At 41.3% G+C, this 11,825-nt stretch overlaps 1 protein-coding gene across 1 annotated transcript; it reads right to left on the bottom strand.

The window, feature by feature from the left end:
- Positions 1-253: 253 nt before the first annotated feature.
- On the bottom strand, positions 254-9,233 carry PSMB3 (proteasome 20S subunit beta 3). Its single transcript, XM_042472590.1, has 6 exons — positions 9,125-9,233; positions 4,871-5,055; positions 3,126-3,233; positions 2,220-2,397; positions 841-935; positions 254-460 (listed from the first exon to the last, which is right to left on the bottom strand). The coding sequence occupies exons 1-6, from the start codon at positions 9,125-9,127 to the stop codon at positions 412-414; spliced, it is 618 nt and encodes a 205-aa protein (XP_042328524.1). The 5' UTR covers positions 9,128-9,233; the 3' UTR covers positions 254-411.
- Between the last annotated feature and the right edge of the window lie 2,592 nt (positions 9,234-11,825).

Genomic DNA, 11,825 nt, shown 5'->3' with positions numbered 1-11,825 from the left:
CCAGGCTGCCAGAGATTTACACTCTGCTAACATTCTGGATCTGGGCCTATAATGCATATCTGAAACAGCAATTCAAACACTCCATGACAACTAATAGGCATGACAGCTAAATAAAACTTTTATATGACAATACTAGTTTATTTTGCTGGTAGGTCAGTAATTTAAGAATGCTACCTTTGTTCAAATGGCCATCTGAACTGTAGCCTAGTTTTCCAGACATTTTTTTTACTATACATATAATCAAACCACCTAGTAGACTTCTTAATGAAAATGTTTATTCCACCAACAACCTGTTTTGAAGAGCATTCTTTTACTACAAAATTAACTGGTTTCCTTAACCAAAGTGGCATGCCAGTTGTCCAGAAAACATAAAGCAAAATGTTGAGCGCCCCAGCACATCCATGATGTTGTCTAGTCCATGCGGGCTTTCAGTGTTCGTGTAGTTATCTTGTCTTTCTCACTGAGGAAGAAAGAACAAGGGGAGAAATAACGATAAAGTCCCACACTTGGCATAAATCTATTATTTTACTTCTTGAAAGCACACCATCAAACACACACGCACACATCCAGTGAGTCTAGCTGGATTAATTAAACTCTTTTCCCCCCTTCAACAAGTGCTGCCATTTATATTCTAATTTACTTCCTCTGATTTCTAAACCCACATTCATTCAGGAGGGAGGACTATTATTTGTTTTACTCTATCTGAATGAGGAGTGTCAATATGTTACTTTTGGCAGGGGAACCACACTCCCTGCAACTAAGCCATGGAGTTTGACCCACACTGATGTTTACTACTTAGCAAATTCAGAACTCACCCATATGCACTCAAATTGTACTTACATCACATGGACTACTACACCCATGCCTGATACTGCATCCCTGTCGATTGCATTTAGCATGGCTTGGCCTATAGTTTCAAAGAGGTGATCTGGTTCCTGCAATGAAAGGGAGAAAAAAAAAAAAGAATTCCAGTTTTCTAGCTGACTTCCTTCCCCCAAAGTATGTGTTGTGTCTAGGATTTTCTTGGTCAGAAGGAATTAGTGTGTTGATTCTGGAAAGAATTCAATCTGATAAGAGGAGAGGAGAACTACAACACACTCCAGCCCCATTCAGATATCCATAGACAACATGACTATAGGGCTCTAGAGCCACACCTGTAAGCCCCACCCTGAATGTTTTCTATTTATTACATTTTTTCATAATTTTCTGTTAAAAACAAACAGCTAGCGTATATAATTAAAAATAAATTATAAAGCAAGTGACACAATAAAGGAAAACATCAAATTAGCCAGCAAAATATCAATCATTTTAAGACTGGCCTGACATTTGGAAAGATGTGTCTTCACATCTATCCTAAAAGCTAAAAACACAAATGTAGGTCTACAGCAGGATTTTAAGTGTATTCAGTTAGTTGAACATGCCAAGATGTTTTGCTTAATCAGGTATGCTGTGTTTTTGAAATACATTTACCTTAACATACTTAGGCCCAACATCCTATTCGAGACATATACAAGTGTTAAGTCCACTTCATGCTTGTGTATATTTTTTATCATTAGTAGTCTCTTTTTTATATTTAGTATTCTTTATTTCCCTCTGACACAAGGAACCTTCCTCACAACTGTCACTGCTTATCTGTTGCAGTCCCCCACCTATGCAGTGGAGATCAGAGAAGCATATGGCATCTTAGCTGAATGCAAACTGATGAGACTCAAGGACCTTGGCAAATCTCAGTAGATGAATAATACATCATCTGAGTCTGGCTACAAGGACATTGCCAAATACTTCTCTGTTCCCCCAGCTCTCCACCAGCCAGGGAATAACCATGTCAGGTAGGCTGCAGTGGCTAAATTGTGAGCTCAGGGGGGCTGAGAAGACAGATGTAGCATAGGTCCACCTGTGGAACATTTATGCTGGACTGTGAAGTACAGGCCTTCAAATCCTGTTTCAGACATTAATAGCATATGACATACTCAAAAATCTCTATCTGGGATACAAACATTGGACAGAATTTGCATGTGCCTGCATTCACAGCCCAATTCAGATGATCTCTTATAATCACTGGACTAGGACTTGTTTTACAGCGCTGACTCTTCACCCTAGTTGAAGGCAACTTATCAAAAGCAACTGCACAAAATCTAATGCAGAGGTGCTGAAGTCACAAACAAAATACCTAGGCATTAACTTCGATGCATTTCTGGACAATTCTATATTCCTCTTACCATGTCTGGCTCCCAGAGGGATTCACACATGCCATACATCTGTTCTGCGCAAGTCCCGCTGACCACAAAGTCATCTGTTGTCATTGGACAGCCAATCAGGTCTAAAGAGCAAACGAAGGGCTCATATGTGACAGGGTCTAAGCCAGCTATCACGGGTTCTGTGTAATAGGGTCCAAACCTGGCAACAAGAAGAAAAGGATATCACTTTAGGATAATGTCTGCCAAATGATGGCGTACATATAACTACAATAAACATATATTGGCTGGAATTTGTTGGTCACTCTTGAACAGAGTCGTTCCACTGAATCAGCAGTTGAATGGAAAGCAACATGTAGGTAACATCCAACTGATTCAATGGGTTTATTCTAGTAAAATAGGATTTAGGCCACAAAAATTATTATAAAGCTAACTTCAAGGTGGCGGGAAAAGGCCAGATACTGAAAGACATCCCATTAATTTCCCCTTGGAATAATTATGTCAGGCTGAGCGTATGTTTAAAATTCATCTGCTTTCCACATATCTGGGAGTAAGACAAATCCCCCCAGTCTTGATGCAGCCTGCTAAAGTTGTACAGAGCTATGGCAAGCACAACTTGTTCTGTGGACATTGGCTGCTGCATAGCCCTGGGCAAATCTTCCAAATTAAAGATAATGTAATTCCCAGATGACATCTGAACACATTTTCACCTTAAACTGAGACTGCAGAAGCCAGTCTCAAGTGTAGCCAGACTAGGATTTATCTTTCGTTCCATCCTGACTCATTATATTAGAGCAGCAAATCCATTATTCAGGAGACATATCAAAAGGTGACAGACACAAACAGTTTGTATCACTTTAACATTTTTAATTGAAACATTCTTTTAGACACTAGCTAACTGCCCAGGATCTTGTACAGTTGATCTTTTACCGTTTCTCATACAGGAGGTTGGACACCATGCTCATCAAGGTCTTTGGTTTGATTTGTCTGCCTTCTTTCAGTTCATAGAGATTCAATCGAAACTTGAGCCTTTGGGCACTGTAAGACGAGACAAAAATCAGTATTAAATCCATTCATGCTTTTATTCTATCCTCTCCTTTGTCATTCTCAAAATATACTGAGATTTTCAAAGAAAAATAAGCTGAGATTCAACACAAACCTTGTTTATCATGAATGAAGTACAAGCTAGTCCATGTAGATCCTTTGTTCTTGGCCACTACCATGGCTAATAAACATTAGCAAGAATATGCTTTGTGTGTCCTTTAAACCAAGCTTCTGCATTGCTGCAGTCAAACAAGTCAAGAATGGTAAACTTAGGCCCAAAACACACAGGCTAAAAGGAGTGGTTACCTGCCACTTCAGGGGCATGGCATGCAAATGACACATGCCCCTGGAGCAGCCAGAAGCCGCTCTGAGGCTACCTAAGGTGGGCTGAGGCCACTGGCAAAAGGAGCAGCGAATATCCGCTCTTTGCTGGCAGCTCATTTGGGACTGCAGCAGTGATCTGTTTTTAGAGCGGACCATCCAGTCATCATGGCCCTGGCCCCATTGGGACCCAATTGTGGCTGGAGCAGTCAGAGGCTGCTCCAAGCCGCCTGTCTTTTCATTCCTAAGAACCCCAGTTTGCAATACTGACTTGGAAGATGAGCAAAAATCCATGACCATTCAGATACATTAATGAACCCTTCCTTCTTTATCAGCCATAGTAGTGTGGAAAACCAAGATCCTCCAGGTTCCTGGCTTATCATTCTATATGAAGGTAGTCAGTTACACACTGGATGTGTAACTGTGTCGCATGGCATGGCATGGCATGGCACATAGCTGTTTATTGCAGAATCTGAGACTAGTGTAATGATCCCAAGATTGTTGCTTCATGCATATATATTTTTTCTTCTAAAAGACCAAATTAAGAATCCTAGTTTTCACAATAAAGCTTAAAAATATGGAACTGGATGCTAAAAAGGAAGGAAGTTGTATGAAGCTTCAGATGTACATACTCCTCATATTGCACCTTGATTTTTGAGGGGGGGGGAAATAAAGCTACAAATGTGTCTATTATGGAAAGAAGCATTCCTAAACTATGTTTGTGTTTTATTTGATGTAAATTACAGTTCAAATTTATATTGTTGTAAGAATAAACAAACGTAGTGCAATTTTTATGGTAACTTTTTTTATTTATTTTAGAAAATGGAAGCTATGCTTCTGAATATTTTAGATGCTGAATACAAATTCAGATAGAGTCTACTGACGATTGCTAAGAAGTGGGCAGACTTTAGACATGAAATGACTCACAGTTCTTTCACATGAAAATCCACATCTAGGTGGCCATGTTTCTTTACTTCAATAGCCCAGTTCAAGTAGGAAAAATTATTTATTGCTGCTATTGTTAAACAACTACGACTCAAAAATTTTGCCAATTGTCTATAAATTACCCAGAGCTCTCCTAGTAGCTATATATCTATCTTCTGTCAATTTATGATCTGTAACATGCCACTCCATCTGCCTTATTTTAGTCCATGGGACAGCTGCAGAACTGGAGCTGACTTTGCTGAGAAATCCGAGATAAGAAAACAGCAAACTTGTCAAGTGTACAAGGCCACAAATATTAGCAACATCCCAAGGACAATTTCCTAGCTCTGCACCACAGGAGGCCTTATCAAATGCAAAAAACTTACACTGTCTGTACATCTGTAGCAAGCCCAGCTAATCCAATGAACAGCCTGTCTCCCATTGGGAAAATTTTCTGGAAGTCTGTAGTCACCATCTGAGCTTGAATGCCAAACCTCCGATCAGCAGCAATGGCCACACAGTTTTTCCCTTTCATGGCCATGACGGCCCCACCATTATAGGACATAATAGACTGCAAAAAGAGAGAGGAGAAAGACTGGTTAAGTGAAATGGTACTGTTTTTGCAATGCTTACTCAGTAAGGTGGATAATTTTAAAAAAATCTGGTCATTTCATATAAATATACCCCTGTTGGAAATAACCACTGAAGAGAGTCATAATTCACAGGTGGGTGACATCAAGGAGATTGGTACATCACTCATTTTATTAGAGCATATGATTCTAGAGGTGTCCGTGTATTCCCAAGACTCCTGCCTCTCCTTTATCTTTGTTGATAGCCAAAAACAGTAAACAACAATAACAGTGCCCACATTCAAATGCGTCTGGTCACGTAATTCCCAGTTTTGTTTATACAATGAGTTAATTTTCCCATGCGCTGCCAAATTCCAAATTTTGTCACACCACTTAGACAAGGAACATGCATCCCTCTCCTTTCACCTGCAATCTGTGGCAAGTTGGCACACAAACAATAGGCCTCAGAGCAATTTTTTATGGGGAAGAGTGGTGTTGCTTCCTTTTAATATGTTTAAGAGTGACAAGAAGGAATCTAAATAATTATAAATAAGCATTTATAAATAAATACTGTACCTATAATTTGGGGATTCGTTCCTTTCATTTATTCAGAATTGGCACAGAGTTTGGCAATTCCACCACTAATGCAAGTAGGATTTTCAAGTAAGGCACCCTTTCCGATATTTAAGGGAGGTGTTTCCATCTATATGTGCAAATGTAGGTGGGCTTGAATACCATCTAAATAGTATCTTTAGTATATTCTCCCAAGTATGGGCTGAAATTATTTTTGTAGAGAAGAAATTCCATACATGGGTCCATTTTGTTATCACAGCTTGTTCAAAATGGGGATTTTGGAAACCACGCAAGCTTCTGAAACATGATGGTAAATACCATACATATGAATAAACGCAAACAGGATTTCCTCTTCTTTCTGTTATTTGTGTTCTTCAGACTGTATTCTATGTACAGACAGGGCTTTGGAGTAAGCAAATTAGACAACGATCACAACATCCTGTTCCAAAATTTGACAACTTTTTGGCTTTCTTCTTCTTTTTCAGTTTTCTTCTGTGGGAGAAAAAGAGCTGCAGGACAGCAGACAAAATCCACCCAACTGGATGGGAGACAAAGTGAACTGGAATACCGTATAGTCTTTCTGAGCCAGCAGGGGGAAATAAATATTTTGTGTGCGTGTGCACACACACACATTCATGTAATGATGTTTCTTGTATTATTCTTTTAAAATACAATATTCTATTTGTAAGAAAAATGCTTCTGCAGTAAGAGTGAGAAAGTCAATATATGTATGTTATACAGCACACACTTCAAAACTTCCATAATATCCTAGCATGTCTATGATGAAATGTCAGTGAAATGCTTTGTAAGAACAGGTAGTCCCTAAGTCCAATTTCCCCTGGTAAAAATTCACCTTAGACAAGCATGGTTTGAGTGCTGGACTAGGCAGCTGGGAGACTAAGGTTCAAATCCCTACCCTGGCATGGAAACCAAGTGGGTGACCTTTGGCAAGTCATATTTTCTCAGCTTAAAAGGAAGGCATGACAAGACTCCTCTTTATAAACCTTGCCCAGAAAACCCTGTTATAAGATCACCAGGCTATATAGCTGACTTGAAGGTACATAAGAAAAATCAAGACATTATTATTTCACTCACCACCACTACAAAACAATTTATTTACTGTTATTAGGATAATAAGGATCAGTAGTAGCACCTCAAACTGAGCATAGGAACAAACTAGTAGCCAGTAAAGCTAGCACAGAATTGCTGGTGTATGCACTGCTTTGCTCCCACCAAAATCCATGGGCTGAAAACATAACAGCTGATCCACCTCTGTAGAGTCCAGAAGCAGCATCCTGAATACTCCTCTAGAGCAGAGAATGACGGCATAAAATCATAACATTAATATGTAAAAAGACTGAACCTTGGGTGCATCTAGACTCTTGAAATAATAGTTTGACACCACTTTTACTGCTGTTGCTCCATCTAAGCTGAAACATTGATCAGAATGGAGACTGCAGTCAAGAAATTAGAAGACTGGGGATGGGAAGGGCAGCTGTGAAAGAAGTAGACAAAATCCTAAAGAGTGAAGATATACAAATGAACACTAAAGTTATGATTGTCCAAGCCTTGAATTCCCCATCAGCATGTATGGATGGATGTGAGAGCTGGACAGGGAAGACAGCAGATAGAAGAAACGTCAGTTCATTTGAGATGTGATGCTGGAGAAGCACGTTGAGGATATCATGGACAACTAAAAAGGCAAACAAATGGGTCCTGGAACAGATCAAGCCAGAAATCTCCCTGGAAGCCAAGATGGCAAAACTGAGGCTGTCGTACTTTGGCCACATCATGAGAAGGCATGAATAACTGGAAAAGACAATGCTTGGGAAAGTGGAAGGCGATAGAAAGAGAGGAAGACCACATGGCAGAGACTCAGTCAGAGAGGTCATGGGTATGAACTTGCAAGACCTAAGCAGAGCAGTGGCAAATATAGGGTCTTGGAGATGTCTCATCCACAGGGTCGCCATGGGTCGAGATCGGCTCGAAGGCAGTTAACAACGATGACAACAGCAGCAGCAGCTCCAGCCTATCAAATTCAGACATCTATGGTTTTACAAGGTATTTTGCCTCCTCTGCCAAATAGTGCTGGTGCCCCGCAAAAGAGCAAATCCCAGGGCTCTGTAGGATGGAGCCACAGCAGTTAAAGTGCTGTCAAATAGCATTGTTTCCACAGTGTAGATGTGCCCCATGTTCCAGTCCATACAATGGTGAGTGAAGCAAAGGGGGGGACCAACAACCCAGCAGTGTACTTTATCCACTGTAGGATTATGAGAGAGCAATACTGAGATTATAAGAAAGCGATCATACTTGAACTGCCATTTTTAACCTTCAAATGTGTGACATTGTGGTTTGAGTTTTGGACTACGACTCTGAAGACCTGGGTTCGAATCCTGCCTCGGCCATAAAACCCACTGGGAGACCTTAGGCAAGTCACACTCTCTCAGCCTCAGGGGAAGGCAATGGCAAACCCTTTCTGAACACATCTTTCCAAGAAAACCCCATGATAGGGTTGCTTAATGTCGCCACTGAATTGGAAACACACACAACAACAAGCGTTCGGTAAATGCTGAGTAATAATTGTAAGTATGGCTTCTCTCCAGAGCAACTTTACTGAGAACAGCCATGAGGGCTCACAGCCAAAGCAGGGTGGCCAGAAAGGTCCTCCTTTTCCAGGACATGCCCTCCATTTCTCCCTTCTGTCCAGGAGCAATCCCAAAAGGCCCTCCACTTGTGCCACAAGTTCTAAGAAGCATGAAGGAGTGTTCCTAGCTTTTCATTTCATGATGTCCTCCTTTGTCTTCTTCTTCTTGAGGGTCCTACGCTTTGCTTTGCCTCGTCCTCTTTCACAGTGAGGGCATCTCCTAGATTACTGCACTACACTCTTATAGCACTGCTGTTCCGCTTTAACTGCTCTGGGTGCCTCCTGTTGCATTCTGGGATTTGCAGGAGGGGCATTTAATATTCTCAGCCAGAGAGCTCTTAGGCCTCACTGAACTACAAACCCCAGAATGCACCAGGAGGCAGCCAGAGCAGTCAAAGCAGCAAAAGTGAAAGAGCAGCACTATAACCCCATTACACTCTTATAGTGCTGCTATTCCACATTTACTACTACAAGCCCCAGAATGCAACAGGAGGCAGCCAGAGCAGTCAAAGAGGCATAGCAGCACTATAACCACATTAGCACACTACTCTCTTATAGTGCTGCTATTCTGCTTTGACTACTCTGGCTGCCTCCTATTGCATTCTGGGGTTTGTAGTTCAGTGAGGTCTAAGAGCTCTCTAGCTGAGAATTCTAAAGGCCCCTCCTGAAACTACAAATCCCAGAATGCAACGGGAGGCAGCCAGGGCAGTTAAAGTGGAATAGCAGCGCTAAAAGAGCGTAGTGACCAGAGCAGACCAAGAGGGCCCCCTTTCTCCTCACGACCCTCGGCCGCTCGGCCAGCCCTCCCCGCTCCTCTCGGCCCTTTTAATGCCCCTTCGCCCCTCAGGACCCACCATGATGACGCCTGGAAGAAAAGCCCGCTCCTCACGCAGCAACTCTCCGTCTCACTTCCGCGACCAAGGCTAAGCCCCGCCTTTTCCGGCAAACACCGGCCCTAATCCCTTGTTGCCATTGGACAAGGCTCCCCTGTCAATCAAAGCTCTCGGCCAATCCTAAGAGCGGACGGCGCAGGAAGTGAAGAGTCATGGTTTGTAGCCGTAGAGATATACTATAGACACCTATCTCACTATTTACACCGTACACTTCCGGGTATGCTTCCTAAGGCTATTTTTCAGAGTGCAGCCTTTGTAAAATACAAATAGAGCCACAGAGGTATTCCAGCTATAGACAGAAAAATGTGTATTTGGTTATAATCAGACAGAGGATATCGTTCATTATTTCATGTTCTGCCCCTTTTCTTCACCTACAATCCAGTGGTTTCCCCCCAAAATGTGCCCTTTAAGAGCTTTTGGACTTCAGCTCCCAGAAGCCTCAGCCATGTTGGCCAATTGAGAGGGATTCTGGGGGCTGAAGTCCAAAATCCCTTACAGAGCACAGTTTGGGGACTACTGATCTACACAAAGTTGTATATAACCAATTATTCAGCTACCTACAGACTTCACACCTCAGGAAATGATGGTGGAGTTGTTAGCTGATACGCAGCTGTTTGTTACATGCTCAGTAGCCCAACTTGCATTGGCTACCAAGAAACTGTGTGTTTGTTATATTAAGCAACATGCTATAATAGAGATATGAACTTGACACTTTTAATTTGTTGGTTATACAGGGTTTTGTCAAAAGAGTTTTGAAGTTGTGCCTAACATACTTAAAACTATTGTTTTAAATATATATATATATATATATATATATATATATATATATATATATATATAATTCTATTTCTGTTTTACTCTATGTATTGTGAAAGCCATTGGCTATATACAATAAATTAACTGAAACAATCATTTGATGAGCCTATAGGTCCAAATTCCTAGCTCTATGGTCGGCCGCAAAGCACCGTGGGTTTGCAGAAACCTTTTCCAGACCTGACAATCCACAGAGATAAGAAATTTAGAAAGGCAGCACTAATTTCAAGCTCCTTCATTAATTTCAAGCTCCTTCAAGGAGTGATATTTGAAGATGGATGCAGACCTGGGCCTTCAGGAAGAGCCCAACTTCTTCCAAGAGAAATGCAAAAGATTTAGCTGTGTTGGTCTGGAAAATCAGGATGCAAAGGATGCAAAGAAATATTATGGCATGATTCTGATTTGGGCCAATAGCATCCCACACCGGAGTGTCACTTGGTGCGAGGGGCAAGCTTTGGGGCAAAGCCAAAAGAGTCCCCTCCCTGCCTGCCTGCCACATGCCTGGTTTGTGTGGCTTTACTGAATAAAGCCATGTGTGGCAGAGAGGTCCCAGTTACCCCATCCCTGCTCCTGATGTCTTATTTATATTATTCAATTAGATTTTACATAATAGCCCCTGACTGCTTTTGCTACAACTTTCCTCACTATGAGTGCCACCCCATTTCTTCTTTCATTTCCATTTCCTGAGTAAAACACTGTGTAATGTTCTGACTGAAAATATCCTATTCCTGCCCACTTGAGCTTGCTCACCCTAAGTATTGCAATGCTTGTACATTCCACATCTGGTCTCACAATGCCTAAACTTCACCTGATTCATGCTTCTCACACTCTATGCCCCTATAATAAGTGTTATACAGATTCAGACTTTCCTTTTTACCGCTGAGCACATCAACAGCTGAACATCTTTTTGTCTCGAGTCCAGTTGTGTCATGAGTCACAGCGCTGCTTGTATTTGTCTTCTGCTCTTCCCCAGCAGCTTGAGTGTCTCCTGACCTGGGATCTCATCATCTGGCAATATCCCTTGTTTTGTTTTGGATTCTCTATGTCATATCATTTGCATGGTAAAAGACATTCAGAAGTGGTTTCTCTTCTCCTTCTGCAAGGTACTAACAAGTGTTAACTGTAATGCCATTGCCATTGTCTCTGAGAGATCCTCCTCCTGTTCAGTCATCCAGTACTGCTGCTGCCCAGTAGCTGTTTGGCACATGTATCTGGCTCCTTTGCAAAAGACTGTCTGATGTGGGAGACCCTACCAGCAGTGGGGCTACTGTCAGCATTGCCTCTTGCCTCACGGGAGCACACAATCCCACCACCACAAAAAAGTAGTGTCAAAAATGTGGGGGGGAAACAGGGGGAGAAAAAACACAGAAAATCCTCATACTACATGATTACAGCAGCCAGAGTAGCATATGCCAGAAAATGGAAGGAGGAGAAGACATTGGAACTATCAGAATGGAAATGGAAGGTGTATGCCTCTATGGAGAAAGATAAACTAACGCAACTGCCTAGAAATGCCCCTGCAGAAAAAAATTGAAAAGGAATGGGAAAAGATAGTAAATTATCTGAATATCATTCTAAATTTGATGTACTCTTCATATACACTCATCCCTCCACATTCGCTGGTAGTTTAATGAAAAGGAAGACAATAGCTTCATGAATCAGAGGTCTTATATTAAAGGGAAAATATATGATAGGACAGACTAGGATATACAAGGAAATTAAAATTAAAGGGAATTAGTTTTGTAAGAAAAAGAATCCAGAGTAGAGGACAGGAAGCATTTTGTGTGTATCTGTTTGGTTGTTTGGTTTGTATATTATTAGACATTATTTGTTTTATATGTGTTTGTAA

Source organism: Sceloporus undulatus, chromosome 6 (genome assembly GCF_019175285.1).
Source record: "Sceloporus undulatus isolate JIND9_A2432 ecotype Alabama chromosome 6, SceUnd_v1.1, whole genome shotgun sequence".
Lineage (NCBI taxonomy): Eukaryota > Metazoa > Chordata > Lepidosauria > Squamata > Phrynosomatidae > Sceloporus > Sceloporus undulatus.
This window is presented reverse-complemented; position numbering and strand designations above follow the sequence as displayed.